The 18,880-nt window shown below is 46.0% G+C and overlaps 2 protein-coding genes across 3 annotated transcripts in view; one reads left to right on the top strand and one right to left on the bottom strand.

Annotated features, from left to right (window-relative positions):
- Positions 1 to 2,150, top strand: part of FAM234B (family with sequence similarity 234 member B) — a 28,459-nt gene extending 26,309 nt beyond the window's left edge. The window contains exon 13 of the mRNA XM_067559661.1: positions 178 to 2,150. Coding sequence (XP_067415762.1) covers positions 178 to 183 — 6 coding nt within the window. The 3' untranslated portion in view covers positions 184 to 2,150. The remainder of the gene's footprint in view (positions 1 to 177) is intronic.
- A 969-nt stretch (positions 2,151 to 3,119) lies between these two features.
- Positions 3,120 to 15,706, bottom strand: GSG1 (germ cell associated 1). 2 transcript variants are annotated; one of them, XM_067559663.1, is made up of 5 exons: positions 15,376 to 15,706; positions 10,822 to 10,878; positions 7,621 to 7,773; positions 7,107 to 7,218; positions 3,120 to 3,526 (listed from the first exon to the last, which is right to left on the bottom strand). In XM_067559663.1, the coding sequence occupies exons 1-5, from the start codon at positions 15,692 to 15,694 to the stop codon at positions 3,196 to 3,198; spliced, it is 972 nt and encodes a 323-aa protein (XP_067415764.1). In that variant the 5' UTR covers positions 15,695 to 15,706; the 3' UTR covers positions 3,120 to 3,195. The 2 variants fall into 2 exon arrangements, with proteins under 2 accessions (XP_067415764.1, XP_067415765.1); XM_067559664.1 differs by lacking the exon at positions 7,621 to 7,773 and adding an exon at position 9,925 and having other exon boundaries at positions 10,832 to 10,878.
- Positions 15,707 to 18,880: the final 3,174 nt, after the last annotated feature.

The following is an 18,880-nucleotide window of genomic DNA, read 5'->3' as shown; positions in this document are numbered from 1 at the left end:
GCTGCAGATGCTTTGACAGTTAGGACATGACAGTTGGACTGGAGAAGCAAGGCAAGGACAGGGGATGGTAGCTGGGGAGGGGTAGGATTTGGGCTGGCAGGGTCTTGGCTGTGCTCGGACATGCCCAGGGAGGCCTGTTTTCTCTGCCTGGCTGACGACTTTTCTCTCTTTCCACAGTTCTAGTATGTTGGCCCCGCAGGTGTCAATAGTCGGGTGGACGTGTGGCCTGGGTGGGGCACGGGGAGCTGCTCGGCGATTCCTCAGGACATCCCCTGTGCACAGAGTTGGATCTGAACACAAGCCCCGTCCCCCCAGCTTGTTGTGGAACAACAGGGCCGGGTTTGCCATCGCCAGACACCCCTGCTGGGAGCAATCCTGCCTGACCCCTTCCCCCCACACCCTGCCTGCATGCTTCCTTCCAGGTAACACGGCAGTGAGAAGGCAGAGAGGCAGATCTATAAATAGATATGTGTATATTTTTGTATGTTTAATTTATGAACTGGTTCCCGGAAGCTCCCATTTGTGTCCGACTAGCATTTCCTGCCATTCTGCTCTGATCTCTGTATTTTTATAGTGGAGCCTCTGCCTGACTCCTATATGGTCGGCTGGTCATAGAAGCTCCACCGGCTATCCTGCCTCTTTATTTTACAGTCCCCAGTGTACTCCCCTTTTCCAGATCCAGTTCCCAGTCTGAACCGTGCAGCCCTTTGTGACCTTGGTTGTTTTGGAATATGTGATCCAGAGGAGAGAGGTTCCACATCCCCATTCTTTAACCCCCAAGCCCCCCAGTTTCCCTTCCCCACTGGAGTGAAGTGCTTGGTGTAGAGGTGAAAAGCTCAATCCCCATTCCTAAATCACCCTTTTCCCTTGCTTTGTTTGCGGGCCCAGAGCTGTGTAGAACCATGCCCAGTATTCACAAGAACGTTGCGCGTTTGTATCCCAAAGCAACTATGTTAAATCTAGTGGGCCAGATCCTCAGGTACAGAGCAGCCGCTTTGTGCTGTGCCTCTGGCAGACTTTGGCCTGGATATGGGGCCCCAAGAACATCTCACCGGTGTGAGGTGGTTCCTCAGATGGTGCAGTTTTTTCTGCACCCTCCTGCTTCTTGCATAGGAGGAGGGGCTGGAGGCAGGGAGTACAGCCAGGAAACTCTCTTCTGAACTGATCCCCAGCTTTAGTTTTGGTCCCTTTTGGCTGTCACTGTGTAACATAAGTTAGAATAGCCCAAAGGCTGCTCTGGTTTAATGGTGGGGAGCTGTGCTGCTCACAGCTGCCCCAGACTCAGGAGAGGTTTAAGGTGGGCTTTATAGTATCACTTCCCCCTCACCGCCCGTCCCCCCCAATGCAAAAGCCCAGGATCTGTCCCCAGTATGTTTTAATTCTTTGAAATGTAATCTCTGTATCTCAAGGCATGGGACCGCCTGTGCTGCGATTCTGGAGTGTGTATGTAAAGCTTCCTGTGACATAATGACAATGCCTCCTTGGTGACGTCTGGCCCCTACTAATTCTCCCCCTGCAGGGTACCCTCTGATAGGAGCTCTTTTCCCAGCATCCCTCTCTAGTATCCAAGGCTGGACCTTTACATTTGGCAGGGCCAAGCAGCTGCAGCCCTAAAGTGGCCATTTGGCAGTTGGCTGCTGCTTGGTGCATTTCTCTCTCCTCCAGCCTGTCTGTCCCCTTGGGCCCCTCCTTATTAACACCAGAGCCTTTGAACAGTTTGTATATGGTTTAATGGTATTTTTGTGTAAATAGCTTTGTAAATATTAGCACAACTGTAGCAAGGGGCTCTGGTCCTGGCAGCTGACTGGCCTCTACTCTCTTCTAGATAGGCATGGTGTTTATATACGTTGGTTGGTTTGTACATCAGGCTGTCTGGTGGTGACTGAATGACTAAGCATCAGTGGCAATGGCAGGGATATGCCTCCTTCCATCCACCTTGCTGGGAAAGGCTGGTGAACCATTACCCGAAGGGGTAATTCCCCTGAGGTGTTTCCTTAATCTCCTAAACCTGATAGTCAATGTTCAGTGATGCTAGCTCCCCCATGATGTGAATTCCTCCCCTACATTCCCATTGTGAATAAAGGCTCTGTCTGTATATCGTTGGGAACTGTGAACTGCAGTGCAACAAATAAATATTGTGTACAACATCCCCTTTGTGTGTGACCCTCGTTTTCCTTACCCTGGGAGGGAGACTGCTTTTTGGTATGGGACAGGCGCCCCTGAGGGCACTTGGGGAGTGAATAGCAAACAGGACGCCACCATTGCACCCTTGAGGGGATTGTGTGGGAACTCAATGGGCAGGGATCCTGAAGGGGGAAAGAATGGAGTGAGGCACACAGCCGGGAGCCCCAGAGAGAAGGGGTTGGGTGCACAGTGTGTGGAAGGGAACCTCAGAGGGGACAGGAGCAGGTAGGACTTGGCTGGCGGTGATGGATATCACAGATGATGGATGCTTTAAAAGAGGGCTAAGTGGGTGGAGGAGGGAAGAGGTGACTGGGAGGTGAGTGGAGAATGAGAACCCCTTTCCATCCCCGGTCCAGTGGGAAACTCCTGTTTTCTCTGGCTGTTCTGGGGGAGGGGCTGGAGCCAGTTTAACTCAAACGGATTTTGATTGGAAAATCCAAAAGGGCCAGAGGTGACATTTTCCGGCCCACTGGGTGTTTTGAAAAATAAGAACTGTTTCAAGTTGTGTGGCAAATGGAGCTGGGCATACATAGCCCAAAGTCTCAGGGGCTTATCATTTGGAGGTGAAAACAACGTGATTATAATTGCTGGCAGCTGGTACGGTACCCACTGGATGTGCCCATTTCATTTTGGTGGTACTGTTGGCACTGGAAAGGTTCCCATAGCACCTCTATGGCAGTGCAGGAGCCCCAGGAAACAGTCGGCATAACAGTTTCCTGTGGAAGTGGCCTGTGCATTTACCATTCATGACTGACATGGTAACATTTCCCGCAACAAACTTCACCCACTGCAGACCAGCTTCAGTAAAATGATCCCCACTGTCACTGTAAGTGTCCCTGCAGTGCTGCCCAGAGACACATATAGCAGTGACCACATGCCTTCCCCTCCTTCCACCCCCCCAGAAGTGTTAAAGAAATGAACTAGAACCCCAGAGAACTTGTTAACCATGTTGTTAGTATTTGGTTCAGACCTAAATCTCCCTACCGCTTCCCAAGCGGCCTGTCCTCCTCCCTAGCAGTGATCTTCCCCCATGGACTGTCCCAAGACCTCATCTAGCTCCAGATCAGGTTCCCGCTGTAGCACCTTCTGCTGCAGCTCAGAGTAGAAGTCGACCCCCTCTGAGACGGAGTGGAGAACCTTGTCTCGGTGCTGGTAGTAGCTGCTCATCTGCTCCCTGGGGTGCTGTTGCTGCATGAAGCACTGGTGGTGCTGGGACTGGTCCTTGAAACTCCCATCATAGCCTTTGATGTGGTTACGCTTGAACTCCAGCACGGTCTTGGTGTAGGTGTTGAGGGTGGTGACAGCAGAGGCCATGCAGCAGGTGAAGGAGGCCCAGGCCATGCTATGAGAGCGGAAGGAGAACAGCACATGCAATGAAGATCTTAATAAAGTCTTCCCTTGTCTGAGAAGTATGTGATGAAATGAACCAGATGCATTGGAAGAGGCTAATTGCCTTCTTCTGGAATATCCACTAATTAGAGAGGGACATCAACTAGCCAGACCAGAGCTCTAGCCCCGCTCCAAGCCATTCTAACCCTTGTGCTTTATCCTGCCTCCATTACCCCTCCTTTCCCCCAAACAATGGGGTAAAATGTAGTTAGCTTTGTTACAGTAGTAAAAGAGGTGGGGAAATGCTGTAAGAAAAAAAAAAATGGATGAAGAGAGAGAAAATGACAGGAGAACTCTGGACAATCTGCATCAGGAAAGCATGATCATGAGGCAGACCGCTTAGGATAGCAGGCTAACCAGGTAGCTCCTGAATATTTTGTACATTCTGCAATCCTCCTCAGTTACGTTAACCACTTGCTATGGGACCTGATGGCCACTTTTTGTCTTGTTTTCAAATAGCTTTTGATATGGTCTTTTCATAAGATCATTACAGAAAGAAACCAACCCTTCAAATTCAAGTTAGCTAATATTAACTCAGTGGCAAAAATAAAAAACCTTGTTTGTGTCTATATTTGAAACTGCATGATTTTCCAAGGAATAATACTCATGACTCATTGTGGAGCAGTGAGGGTACCTGCCCAGTATGCAACGTCAGTTAAAATAAAAAAAGGCATTTTGGCGAATGTCCTAATGGACAGAACATTACATCATTTGTGTTCAGTGTTGATCACATTATTTTAAGACAGAGCTGAGTCTAAAAAGCTCTGCAACCAGGCTTGCAGAGATGAAATATGTAAATAAAATTATTTAGAATGGCAGAAGTTAGGGACTTGATCAGAGACGAGAGTAAGAAGGGCACAGGGCAAGCCGTTTAGGCCCTCTCTTTTATACTGTCCCATACCTCAAGCTGGGATTGGTTTAGAGTCCCTTGACATTAATGGCAAGTAAACTTGAAACCAATGCAAAAAAATACTTCCCCAGTCAGTCAGTGGAGTACAATGCAGCCAGAGGTTCCAAAGCCAAACACTGCAACTAGATTTAATAAGGCCTGGGTCATTTATGGCCAATAACGTAGTTACGGTAATCTAATCTCATGCTTTACGCTATTAGCTGATCACTGTCTGGGTCAGGAACGAACCTTCCTGCTTCCCTCCTAGCCGTGCAACATAGCCTCATTGGCCAGATGGTTTTACTGGAGTTTTTGTGTTCCCCCAAAACACTAGGTATTAGCTGCTGCTTGAAGGCAGCTCCCAAATTTAATGTACCAGTGGTCTGGTCACATCTGAAAGGTTTTTGTATTCCAGTTATGTTCCCCTAATCCCAGAGTTTCCTAACATCTCTTTGAGTCACACCAAGGGACCCTCCCCTCCCCGCAACATCATTATCGGGACTCCATGGTCTCTAGTGCTATGCCTATTTCCCTCTTAAAGGAGAGGCTCCTGCTATCCTGTGGAAGAGGCACTGTACCCTATGACTCATGACAACATAGGCCCAATAGTGAGCAGTAGGCACTGTGCTCGCTATCTTGGACGCACCAATACCAGCTTCCTTAAAGCATGCTCACTACACTTATGAGGATCCGCTCGCACTGTGTATAAGTGGTGATAGACCTACATAGAGCAGGCATGGTGCATATGAGCAGTATATGGAAATGTATGTTGGATCTAGCGTTAAGGCAGCTATGGTCAGGACTGCAGTCTCATAACTGCAGAGAAAGTATAATACTGAATGATGCAATCAACGGGAAGCCCACATAGAAGGAGGCAATGGAGACAGATTGTGAAAACACAAGGGAGGAGAGATTCTGGAGAATCATTTCTACAGAGCGTCAGGCACTGTAATGTCTAGGCATGATTTTACAGACAAGCTGCAAAATAATACCCAGTTGATTAGTTCAAATTGTCACTGATGGGAGTCTGAGCCCTGAGATGCCCCCTTCTACATTAAAATGCATGGTTGTGTCCATTTTATAAGCAAACCATGATGAAACGGAGAGGATGGATGAATCTGATTCCAGAGAAAGGGCTAATGGTGAATATCAGGGCACTTACTCTAGCCTGAAGCTCTAGGTGGTCGTCAGATCTCACGAGCTCAGCAGGGTTGGACCCGGTCAGTGTTTACATGGATTATGCAGGGAACATCAGGAAATGAATTTGATGATGCTCAGCCCTCCGACTCAGCACTGAGCCAATACCCTAGCATGTTGTCAGGGGGCACTGTGCTGCTGGAGACGTTGGCTTTTAAGCTATGACCTAGGAGTATGATTTCCCCTGCTCACGTATGTATACTCGCATGGACTCATTGAGCTAGCGTGATTGTGAATAGCAGTGTAGCATTGGCAGCAGTAGCAGAGGCACGACTGAGCTGTGCTGCGTTCATACCCAGCCATTTCAGATGGGTCCGTACGCACGGTTCAGGCCTGCTACTGTTACCAGCACTGCTATTCATACTCTCGTTAGTTCTCACCGAGCCAGAATGAGTATGTGTACACGAACAGGGGAAAAACACCTCTCCCTCCTAGCATAGATATAGCTTTAGATATAAACACAGGTAATAGAGAGACCTTCACAATACACGGTCATTCAAGGTGCCATGGCCCTTTGTAAGTTAGCCCGTGTCCTGGTCAAACATTAGTTTGCAATTACATTTAGCTTCTGTCAATTCCCCCAGCAGTTGCAAGTGGACAGTGGTGTTCTTTTCTTTTCTGAAAAGGACAGGTTAGGTTGAATACTCAGAACCATTTGGTAATCATAGAAATGAAATGTCGATCTGGGAAAGACCTCAAGATCTCATCCAGTCCAACCCCCTGCACTGAGGCAGGACCATGTAAACCTAGACAATCTCTGAAATGTCTTCATCCAACCTATTTTTACAAAGCTCCAGTAGTGGGGAATCCACACCCTCCCTTGGAAATCTATTCCAGAACTTAACTACCCTTGTAGTTAGAAAGTTTTTCCCTAATATCTAACCTAAATCTCCCTTGCTGTAGATTAAACCTATTACTTGTCCTCGCTTCAGTGGCCATGGAGGACAATTCACCACCATCCTTTTAACAGCCCTCTACATATTTGAATTGTCTTTTCTAAGACTAACCATGCCCAGGGTTTTTTTAAAAACCTTTTCTGATAGGTCAGGGTTTTTTTCTAACTCTTTTATCATTTTTTGTTGAAATAGGGAGGTCTACTAAATTGTAGAATAGTTTCTCAAGGTAAGTGGTGGAAGCTCCCTATCGTGGGCCATTGAAAATTGGACCGGACAAAACACTGGGGAATATATGTTTCAGGGAGCAATTCAGCACTGAGTCAGGGAAGATGAAAGGATGTGACCTAGTTGGTTATCCTTCATCACATGAGACAAGGGTAGAGGCAAAAGCCAAAGGATGACAGAGAAGCAGCACTGGGGAAGCCATACTGGAGCTGTCTTCATGGGTAAGGGAGCTAGTAGGTGGGTTCAGGAAGGGTGGTGTGTGACTGAAGCCTACAGCTGTAGGCTATAGCTGTATAGTTGTGAAGAAAGCCTCACAGAGCACATACTAGAAAGCCCAGCCATAGTCCCACGAGTGCGGTCTCCAGTCCTCTGGCCCCAGACTGACCGTCGCTTGGAAGACTTGTGAGTACATCATGTGAGCCACCATCCCAAGCAGGCCTAGAGCAAGAGGACAGGAAGGCAAAATTGTCACAGTGGAGGCCAGGGCCACCTGCTATCTAGGAACCAAGGCTTAGAGCCAAATTCATCCTTCTGTTTGGCAGGGTCAGTAGCTGAGTAATCCCCACCCTTGGGCCCTGCTCCCCTTCCTTGTGTCATCGTCTGTCCTTTGAGTCTCCTGTATTCTCCCCAACTCTGCTCATTTTCTTCTCTCTCTCACTGCCCCATTCTCTCCGTGGCCCCTTTTCCCTCCTGCTCCGCATTGAGGCAAATGAATGTGTGAGATCTTGGCTGCACTTTCTTCCCTGAAGGACTTGGATAACTTTCACTCCCTGTCCTGGGCCACACGTGCTGCAACCCAAGAATGCCTTCATGACCCCATGCCTGCAGTAGGGCACCAACCCGAAAGCACAGAGGAGACAGCAGCAAAGGCATTGAGCTTCAGCCCGCAGACTGGATTCCCAGTGTATAGCATTTCTAGCAGCAGCAGGATGAAACTAATGAGCAGCAAGCTGATGTAGACAATCTCCGACCCCAACGACAGCCACAGGATTCCTGCCACGAACCAAAAGAAAGAAGAGACCTCTCAGAGTCAGCACAAAATAGGGTCATGACCTGCCACAGCCCTCCCGACCATGACCCCAACAGATCCCCATCCTAGACTGGGAAGAGACAGAGGACTCCAGACATACCCCACAGTCATCTGAGCAATGCCAAGTGAATTCAGACATCAGCAACAAAGAACGTGGCTATTCTGCAGGGATGACCTTGACCACTGTGCAGATGGTCTGAAGAGGGTGTATATACCACTTAAGCCTTCAAATTAGGGTTTAACTTATATACATAGGTCTTGTGTGGGTCCTCTGCACAGGTACTTCTAGGGCAGCTGAGTAGAATTCAGAAAAGTCAGAAGATGAATTTATACACAGGGGTCCTGTAACATCTCTGTTCTGGGATCTTCTGTCTCCCAGTCCCCTGCTCTAACCACTACTAATAGCCATCCTAGGCCTGAAATTGAGCTGTACCTTTCACAGCAAGAGAGGGAGGAGGTGGCTTTGGGACTGTCCAGCAGCTCAAACTAGCCAGAGCCCAGTGCATTTCAGCTACACTCCCTCCTTCTTCCAACATGCCCCCCTCTGGTCTGAGCCTATGACAGGAGCTATAGGGGAGAATGCAACATAGAGCCCTTATGCCAGCCTTATGCCACCCAGGGAGTCCTGTCCCTCTCACTTTCTTCCCTCTTCACCCATTTCCATAGGGAAGGACCAATTGCTTTCCTGTAGTGAACAGGGGATGGAATGCAGCCAAGATTTGGCACCCCGTCTCTAATTTAATATTGTACTATATAATAACAACAGATGTGGATATTGTATTAAATATGAAATATACTGTACACTCCACTAACTTCTATAGACACTATTCCACTCTCCTACAAGATATTCTAAACTACTCCAATTATATAAAATGTTATGGATACTAATTTGGATCTGTACAAGACCATTTGAAAATCAGACATGCAGGAGTCCTATTTCATCCCCTGTGCAATTAGCAATGGCCTTAGTTTGAAGTGCGATGGAGTTTGGGATCTTAGCCATGTACTCGACAGGTGACATCACAGAGTCACCCGGGAGACCAGGGATGCCAGTTCCACAAGCTTCTCTTCTACCTTGGCTAATAACAAGGCTTGAACAGGATAGTCTTTGAGCACAGAAGCAGAGATCCCACGCATGGGGAGTCTGGCTTTGCGCCAAGAATGTGAGCTCCAACTCCCTGCGCAGGTGGAAAGTGATTGTATGGGAAAAGCCTGAGCTGCCTTTTAAGCCTCAAGCTAAGGAAGACTCGAGACTCCAGTTGCTCACCTCATCCCTCCTACTACTCCAGTGAAGGAAAAGTGATCTCTGGGTTGTCCCCAAATCAGCCATATAGACCATGTGCAGGAGGAGTTCAGGGTGAGTGGAGAGACTAATTCTCCCTATTCAGTATAGTTCAGGTTTTGATAAGGACAGGGAAGCATCTATTTATACCAAGTTCTTGCAGAACCATTTCTGGATATCATTTTACATTCTGTAAGTTCACAAATAATTCCCACTCTTGTTTTTGTCCCTCTGTTGTAGAGTTTACTTAGCCTGTAGTTCTACCTGTTAGAATAATTGTCATTTAAATACAGTAAGCTTTCTGACTGTTCCTTTATAGCAGTAAGAAATCCTACTGTAAGGAAGACTTGAGCCTAGTAGTGGATCATGTATAACACCACGCTATTCTGTTACAACTAATTAATACAGAAAGATAGGCAGATGACCTTGTGCTTTAATAATGTGTTCATGCCAAGTTGGTTAGGGTTAGGCATAGCACAAACATTTAAGGTACCCTGGAGAAATAGCTCCCATTGTGGCTACAGGTTGGTTTTCAACTACCTAGTGCCATCAGTAAAAATACAGATTTGTTATTCCCAAGGAGAACAAGGCACTTTATTATTTAGTTAGATGTATATGTTAATATTATGAGCTACATATCCCAGGGTCTGGGCACCACTGACACAAGCTGCAAGAATAAAGATAAAATGAAACAGCATCTTATCCTCTCCCAGCCATTCATCATAATGCAATCCCTGTACAGAAAAACACAAAACTCCCCTTCCTTGAACAGAGAATAATCCACAGCAAAACCCCACCCTGCACAGCAACCCATGGAAATCTGGCCATAGACCCTGTATATGTGTTTTAGATTTGGACACCTACAGTCGAGATTTCTGACTCAAACTAAAAATGAAAGTAGGTCTCTTGCATGCTTCTGGAAGCGTAGCTTGTTAATACTAAGAATTCTTTTCTCTCTATTATATTTAACTTCTGTAGATTTCAAGGTGTGTTACAAAGGTGGGGTAAGCATTATTAGTGCCATTTTCCAGAGAACCCAGGACTAACATTTTCAAAAGCAGACACCCAAAAACAATGGCCAAACTGAGACCCATAAAATGAAATCCTGGCTCCTTGGAAGTCAATGGAAGTTTTGCCATTGGCTTCAGCGGGGCTAGGATTTCATCCTCAGAGTCTAATTTACAGATACTTTCATCACTCACAGCTCCTATGCAGGTGGAGTAGTGGATGCTCAGAACCACTGAAATTCAGACCTCTGGTGTCTCAGGTTGGGACCAAAAATTGAAGCACCCAAAAAATGGTGGTCATATTTGAAACTTTTGGCAGAAGTTATCATCCAGTGAGTCAATGGCACAGCTGCATTTAATTACTATTTATCTACTTAATTATCTACTTATTACTATTTAATTACTGCCTACCTGTATGCTTTGTGGGTTATGACTAGGATTGGACATGCTGAAACACAGCAAAAAAGGCTATCTTTGCCACATTTCCAGTTGGGTTGACAGCAGGAAGTACCAGAAATTATGTGAGGAAGGTTGAGATTTCTAGTGTTTGCGGGCAAATGCCAGATGTTTTGGGTAAACATCTGGGGTGAAATCCTCAATTCTCTGACTTCAGTGAGCCAGGATTTCACTTCGACTCTTTAGATGCCAATAGCATCTTCTCAACCTGCTGACGTTTCCTGATCCCTAGACAATGCATTAGGCAAGTGAGAAAAAGAAAAGACTTGTTCTTACCTCTCTCCGCGGGGGTGAAAGCTCAATGAAGCTACGACATTTCTCATCTGAAATGCAAACACAATCAAGCTCAGATTATGTGGATTCTCAAAGGTTGGTAGGGGAGGACAGAGGGGGAAAAATTCCACCTTAGTTGCCTCTTTCATTTCTCGAGCCTGCAGACTCTACCTATCTTAAGGTCTTCTAGAGTCTGCTGCCTCTGTCCAAAGAGATAATTGCTTTGATCTCTTTTGGGAATCCAGTGTGGAAAGATAAGGAAGGAAGGACAATGGTCTGTCTGTCTAGTGCAGATGGGTTCTTATGAGATAACTGGTGTACATTCATAAAAAATTAAATACTGTTAAGTATAAGTAAATAGCTATAAATTCAAAACATTAATAGAAAGCTGTGATGAGAGAAAATGCTCTTTTGCGCTTGAAAAATTCCACAAGCTGCTTTAACTCTATAACGTCATCCCTGCCAGCTTCAGCTTGGAGATCATAAATTTTCTTCCACCCCACTAGTCTGTTTCATGATTTTCCAGTATCAGTCACAAACCCTCAAACTCAAACCCAGCACATGGTCCATGCTCTATTTGCCTGCCTGTTATTTGCCAAACACACCATCTTTTTCCCTCTTACTCTCCATAAACAAACCAGAGAGGTGCCTCTTGTCCCAATCCAATTTCCAACTATCATAAGAAAACCACAATAGATATTCTAATCTCCGTATAAAGTCCACCTTTTTTCACTATGAGACATGGAACTCTAATCTACCCCCTTTGCCTTCCATATATAGACTAGAAACTTCATATATAACTTTCTGATATGCGTCAGAGACCTCACGCCAGGCCACTTCTCAATGGGCATCCAATCAACTCAACACACACAAGACAGAATACCCCATGCACCAAACTAAGCTAGATCATTGCCTATTGACCATGGCAGAAAGAAGGGCATTGACTTGGCTGTAGCATGTATGATGTTTTAAAAATATTTTTAAAATATCCAGAGTTGTAAGATTTGAAGCATATCCTTGTTAGGTTGATGGTAGATAAGGATACAGGAGCTGAGGTTATTCATGAAATCATAACTACAAATGTCCTCCCTTTTAAAAGTTATTTAGAATAACTACAACTTTCCAATTAAATTTTAAAGCAAATAATATTTATCCACAACCATACACTATCTTAATTAAAATTATTATCTGGTAATTTCCTCAATTTTTTAGAAGCTACACAAACACTGAAGTCTCTTTCCACTGTATCAGTGGATCTTTGAACCCCCATTGACATAACCCTGGATAGCACGACATTTGAGGTGCTAGTCAAATGTTTTGCCTGGGTAGTTATAACCTTGGCTCACCATACCATTAAATATTGTCACTTCCATAAGCTCCTACCCATCTATACTGGCAGCGGTTGTAACTTCTATGTGACAGCTCTTTCAATATTGCAGTTGCAGCAGGTGAAATCTGGGCCAGGCTGAAGTCAAATGTAAAACTTCCTTTGACTTCATTGGGGCCAGGATTTCACCCAGGGTTATTTTTAAGGTGTCTGAAACTCTTTTAAGGAAACCCAAAACCAGGAAAAACTTGCATGGTGTTTGGGTGTGTTACAAACCCCAAATATGCTGAAGTTCTCTGAACTAGGGTTGGTTTCCACAGGTTTTGGACAAGTTCGGTGGTTTGTTTGCCCTCCATTTAGGATGTTTCCAACTTCCAGCTTTAGCTGTCTTCTACAGAAGATACACAGTGACCTGCTGTTTCCATGAAAGCTAAACCACAAGACCCTGATTACAGTGGCAGCGAGATGTCCACATATATTATGCAAATTCCAGGCTCTGCTGTACCTATGAAGGAGACTAAACTCTACCGGGCCCCTTATGCCAGCTATAATCTCAGCTGCATTCCTCATCTTAATTCCAGCCTCTGCTAGCTAAGGAGCTCATGCAATAGGCACTTGACAAGCAAGGTCCCACTTAGGACATGGAACTTTCACTCGACACTGATCCCACAGAAAGTAGCACTCCCAGATCCCTCCCCATGAAGTACATAGCTTTTATGAAGAACAGGATAGCCCTTCCCCAAAGGAAACCCTGAATCTCTAGAGCTTTGCACGGATACAAAAATGTGGATCTGCATCCAATCTGTATCTGCTGGAATAAATTTTACCCCGCTGCAATCCGCCTTCCCTCTTTTCAATTTAACGGTAGCCGCATCTGCACATCAGCTGTTTTGGAGCCAGCAGCCCTCCATCAGCTGAGGAGCCTGCCTGCCTAACAGCTGATCAGCTGTTGAGTCCTGCCAGCTGCCTAACAGTTGATCAGCTGTTTGCTGCACCCCTGGCTAGCAGCTGCTCCAGTGCTCCCCCAGAAGTCACAGAGGTCCTGACCTCCATGACCAGCCGACCCGTGATCCACAAGAAATGGTCTGCGGATATCCGTGGTTATAAAGAGGATATTCCCAGTTTTGCAGGGCTCTATGACTCTCCCCTCGATACAGAATCACTATCACCTCCGTATCCTTAGGCATACACAATCCAAAATTGCTTTGGCCTTTTTGGCTGCCATATCCCAATGCAAACTTTTGTCTAATCCCATTATAATCCCTAAAAGTCTCTTTTAGTATTACTGCTTGCCAGAGTTCTGCTTCCCACTGAATCTCCCTATGGCAGATTATTTCCCCCCAGATATATTAGCTTGCACTTTTTTCCCAGATGAATCTCATCTTGTTATTTTCTGCCCACAATTCTAATCTCTCTAAGTCCCTTGTATTATTTCTTTCCTCTCGGTAGTGTTCAGGATTCCTTTCAGCTCGGTACCATCTGCAAATTTCATTAACTCACTGTTCACTACCTCATCTAGACTTTAATGAAGTTATTAGTAACACTGGCCCTAATGCTGATCTGTGCAGTGTCCCCATGAGACTCCTTCCCCCAACTCAATATTTTGCCGCTGATCATAATCCTTTGTTTCTGGTCCTTGGACCTGCTTTCTAGACACATAACAGGGACTATATTCAAGCCAGTTTGAATACATTTTGAGAGCTTGAGTTCATGAAAAATTGTACCAAATGTGTTACTAAAATCCATATCTATTGGATCTCCTGTCCTCCCTTCAAGCATCGCTGTCAATCCAGTACTGCCCAGAGGCCCATTAAATCTCTGAAAACACCTTGAATTCAGTCAAATGGTGCGGTCTCATTCCCAACTCATCCTGGCTATTGCCATGGAAATTAATCACAGCTTTAACCAGTCCCACCTAAGATAACCCTGTTCTGAACCATTCTTGACAATGCCCAGAGCAAACCAGTCCTCTCATCAAGACCTGAGAGTGATGGACGCTTTTTTTTTTTTTTTTTTAATTGTCATCCAGCTTTTAATTTGTGACCTCCCTGGTTTCAAGCTCTGATCCCAGCCACTAGCAGAAGGAGAAATAGTGGACATAATAGCTTCTTTAACTAATGTTACATTGTGTGTGTGTTTGAGAAGGGGAATGCTGGCTGACACAGAGGAATGGGGATTGGCCAACGAGCCTTTCATTTCTGTATTATTAGTTTCACTCTAGCTGTTTGCTGTCTTTGGGGCTAGTTCTGATCCCTCTTCTGACCCCTCTATGCCAGGGCATAAAGAGTAGCATGGGGAAAATTCCCCCAGAGCAGGTGTGGCATGGGGCTGACAAAAGCCCCAGGGAGTTTGGGAAAAGGTGGGAGGAGCAACTCAGGGTGACGGGAGGCACGTTTAAAGGGCTCTCGGCTGCGGAGCAGTGCATAGGCAGCCTGGGTAAGGTTGCCATAAATTAGAACAGCCACCACCACTCTAATTTGCACTGGAAGCCCCAGCGGCCTCCCAGCACAGGCAGAATTTGGTTGGCACAAAGGTGGCATGAAGAGGATTGCCAGTGCCAAGCATTCAAAAATCATGAGTCAGGTCCCCCCAAATCATGAGCTTTTAAAGGTAAGCCACTTGGTCATTTGCCCTGCAAGCTTTTCTCCACAACTCTGAAGGAGAGAAACGTGGGGGTAGGGGAGGGAGAGGGTTTAAATGACAGCTGAAATTCCCTCTTATTCAGAAGACTCCGGGGCCTAGGGCTTTAAGAAAAACACCTACTGTCATGGTACTTGCACGGAAACCTGCAGCTGTTATCAGCACTGCATAAAGCACATGGCTCTGTCGCTCCCTGCACAGACTCTGTTCCCTAGTGAATGTGACATGAACTGGGGGGCTCACTCCAGTCCATGCTGGGACAGATGTGGACGTTATAAAACCACCACCATGGCAAATAGTGCTAAGATGCCTTTTTGTTGGCAGTCTCATCTTGTCTCCAAGGCCCATTCAATTCCCTTCCCCTTCCCCCATCATTCCCCTCCACAAGGGATGAAGTATATTGGTGGGGCAGGGTGTGTGGAAGGGGGGAGGCGGTACTGCCACTGTCCCAACTCTACCTATTCTGGGCCTATGGAGAAGGCTCCTGTCCCTAGTGTTGCCAGCCTGGCGCTTTCATTGGTAGTAAAGGCATTGTGCTGTAATAAGAAAGAGGCTGAGGCTGCCTTGATGGAGATGCTACCTGGCCCTTCCATGTTCTCCTCACAGGAAAGCCACATGCCAGTGTGGAAGTATCGGAAGGCAAAGCGGTCATCCCCGGTCTCCCAGCTGTAGTGCACGACGTCCTGGGATGAAGAATTGCTAGCACCTCCGTCCGTGGACACGTGCACACCAATGCACTTGGTGGCTTGGCCCTTTCCACACAATGGCTTGGGCACCTTCTGGGTCCCAACACACCAGTAGCTGCCAAGCAAGGCTGTGGTAGAGAGACTGAGAGCCAGCAGATTCAGGACCACTGCCAAGACAGCACGACGCCAGGGCAGGATCTTCAGCAGTTCCATCTGCAATAAACAAACATGAAGGACTCACATGCCAGCCATGCATCTCCCTTACTATGCACAATGACCCACACCCTCAACAATACCCTCATGGCCATTGACTTCACTGCAAGTCAGAACCTAAATACCTTTGAGGCTCTGGACCTGTGTCATTTCCCACCAAAGTGTGTAAGTGTGTGTGAGGGCAGGGAGGAGACAGAAGACATTCTGCCATCTTCAGGGCATCTCATTACCTCTCTCAGAAATGAGGACCCCTTTCCTGATAGCATGAGTCCTTAGACTGTGGAATAGTCATTTGAGGGAAGGGGTTGCTTCAGCCATTTAAAATTGGACTGAACAAAGGTACTGGAGAATAGTGTCTTCTAGGGAATAATCCTTCGGTGACAGAGTGAGTGGAGTCTCTCTCTTCAGTGAGAGCTGCATGCAGAAAACTGATGGGATGATCAGGGCCCTGACATGCAACCACCTCTGCGGTGGCTTGCAGTTATACAGCTCCCAGAAACATCCTGCCACAGCTTTGGACAGGAAGTGAAGAAGACTATTGCACCCAATTAAATGCAAATTTGTATGGCCATAACACGTTTTATTCAAGGGTTGCAAAGCGTTGTTGTTGGGTTTTTTTCAAATATGGTTAATTAATTTAGCCCCACATTATGAGAGGTAACCATGATTACAGTCTTTTTTCATAGGGAAACTGAGGCAGAAAAAGGTTACATGAATTAACCAAGGTCACACACCTGATCAGTGACTCAGGAAGAGAACCTAGGAATCCTGACTCCCCACTAAACAGACTTCCCTCACAGGAAGTTACCACACCTTAAATCAGAATTTGAGTGGGGCACTGGGCTGGCAATGTCCCTGATCTTGCAAAAAGTGCAATGAAGATCTTACATGATAATAAGAGGCTTCGTGTTACAGCTCATTTGAAAGACACCGATTCCAACAGCACCTTAGTATGTCAGGGCATTGGGCCACTTCTCACTCAGAGGGTAGAGCACCCTCACACCCACACCATGTCCCGCAGAGCTTTGGGATTTTCTCTTGAGATCTTCCAACAAAACACTCCGTAGAGTGTTTAGATGTTATCTGTCCGGCTGCCAGATTCTCAGGTAATTGCTTCCGTGCCTTCTTCCATGTGGCATCCCCAATGCATGGTAAAACCTCCCCGCACTCATTGACATGGCTCCTATCTTTCCATTTTAAGACTTTCTCAGAAACCTAGTTCAGCTGTGCTGCTTACCATGGATAAAGTTGACTTGTACATAAATTGTCTCCTGCTGTTCCCCTTCCCCTAACCTCTGCCTGCTTGTCTGTCTGCCTTTACATTGTGAGCTCCCCGAAGCAGGAACCACCCCCTTTTCACACCTGGCACATCTGGGGCACAACCAAAAATCAATAATAATGTTAGCCTGAATGCTGCCTCACTCATGATAAATTACAAGGGTATGGCCCAAGGAGGTCACAACCCCTGCTCTGCCAACCAGAAAGCTCATTAAGTCTGATTATTAAAGGACAGTGCCTGAGATGGAGTCACTTCCCCTCTTGGGGTGGGAGTAGGATTGAATAGCCTTGCATCACAAAGAAGGCCTGGTCTACGCTGGCAGCAGCATGTAGAGTATGTGTAGTTGCACACTGCAGTGAAAACCAGGCTGCATCCACACTGTAAAGTGAAGCAAGGAGTGTCCCACTTGCCAGAGCCTTTCCTCAGTGCCGGAGCTTTTCCCTGTGGTGGGGAAGGGTTCCGGCAGCAGGACTCTAAAGGGTAGATGTGTGAGGCACTGCTTGGGCATAGAGAGACTGTGGGGTATGTACCCTAAGGTTCTAGTGTGTCTTTACTCTACTCGCCTAAGCAGTGCCTTCCCATCTACACTGTATGTGTACCCGTGGTAGGGATGTGCAATGTCCGTACTCCGCATACCGCTGTAAGTGTAGACATAGCCTCAAAACACTGCAGGAACCACAAATGTACCCTAGCAAACTGCATTGAGCAAAGGTAAGAAACTACCCAACTTCTGAGAATGGCCTCCCCTCTCCCTTCAAAGTCTGTTGCTCAGGCTTCTGTTTCCTCCTCTTGAGAGAATCCATTGCCAGTTACTCAGCAATCTCCCTGTTTATGATGCTGGAAAAGGTGTTGTCATCATTACAGAGTTACTCATTCAATCTCATAACGTGAAAGCATTTTTGACCTCACCGTTTCCAGGAAGCAGATGATTGCCACCTGCACATTATTAGTTAAGGGTTTGTGGCCAGGGCTGGTGGAAAATTTTTCCAACAATACATTTTTTCTGATGAAGATAAGGTTGTCAACAAAATACATTTTTTATGGAAAGTGTCTGCTTTCCTCAAAAATATTCAACTTTTCTTCTGAAAGCAAAAAACCTGAAAACTGAAAATATTCTGCTGAAAACCAAGTTTTCCAGTTTTCAGCATTTTTTGGTCAAAATTATTCTATTTGCATTTCCTAAAAATAGATTTATAATTAATTATTATAATTATGAAGTCAATATTTTCCACTGAGAATTTTGTCAAAACAATTTTTTTGTTTTGTTTTAATCTAAATTTTATTTGTGGCAGCACCTTAGAATCTGTGTAAATTTCCTAAATATCTTAGGACTGGGGCACGGGAAAAAGAAGGGACACAGAAAATGGTGGTGCAAGGAGAATATGGAAGAGATGAGAGAGAAAACATTGGTTAGGAAAATGAGAAGGAAACCTGAATTACTTCCTCAGACACCCAGAAAAGTTTCCTTCTACTAAAGCCAAGCAGCTGCTCCCAGTAACTGGTCAGACAACTTTTAGCGGCATCTGCAAAGCCTCTGCAGCTAACCTCCTGAAATAAAGGAGAGTAGAATTTACCTTGCTGGTCGGTCTTTGACGTGCTGTCGTTTAGTTTGTGGATGGCACAGCTGTAGAACTCACTCCTTGCCTTGTTCTTTCCTGCATCTACCAACTAGATCTTTCAAGAAAACAAACTGCTTCTAAAGCTCTTTCTCCTTCATCTCCTCTCAACCCCACTGGGCCCCCCAACACCCTGTGATTATTAAATGCTCTCCCTTCCAGCAAGCAGCTGTTTTGAGAGACATGGGCATTTTATAATCCACAATGCAATCATGGCACAGCTGTTCTGGGAGATTATACAAGAAGAGATTGGTGTTGCAGGCTGGGATTAAGCTCAAAGAGTGAGCTGCA

The sequence above is a fragment of the Emydura macquarii genome, unplaced genomic scaffold (genome assembly GCF_026122565.2).
Source record: "Emydura macquarii macquarii isolate MOO-44397 ecotype Brisbane River unplaced genomic scaffold, CSIRO-AGI_Emac_v2 contig_2205, whole genome shotgun sequence".
In the NCBI taxonomy this organism is placed as follows: domain Eukaryota; kingdom Metazoa; phylum Chordata; order Testudines; family Chelidae; genus Emydura; species Emydura macquarii.
The sequence above is the reverse complement of the archived record's forward strand: the minus strand, read 5'-3'. Positions and strand labels throughout refer to the sequence as shown.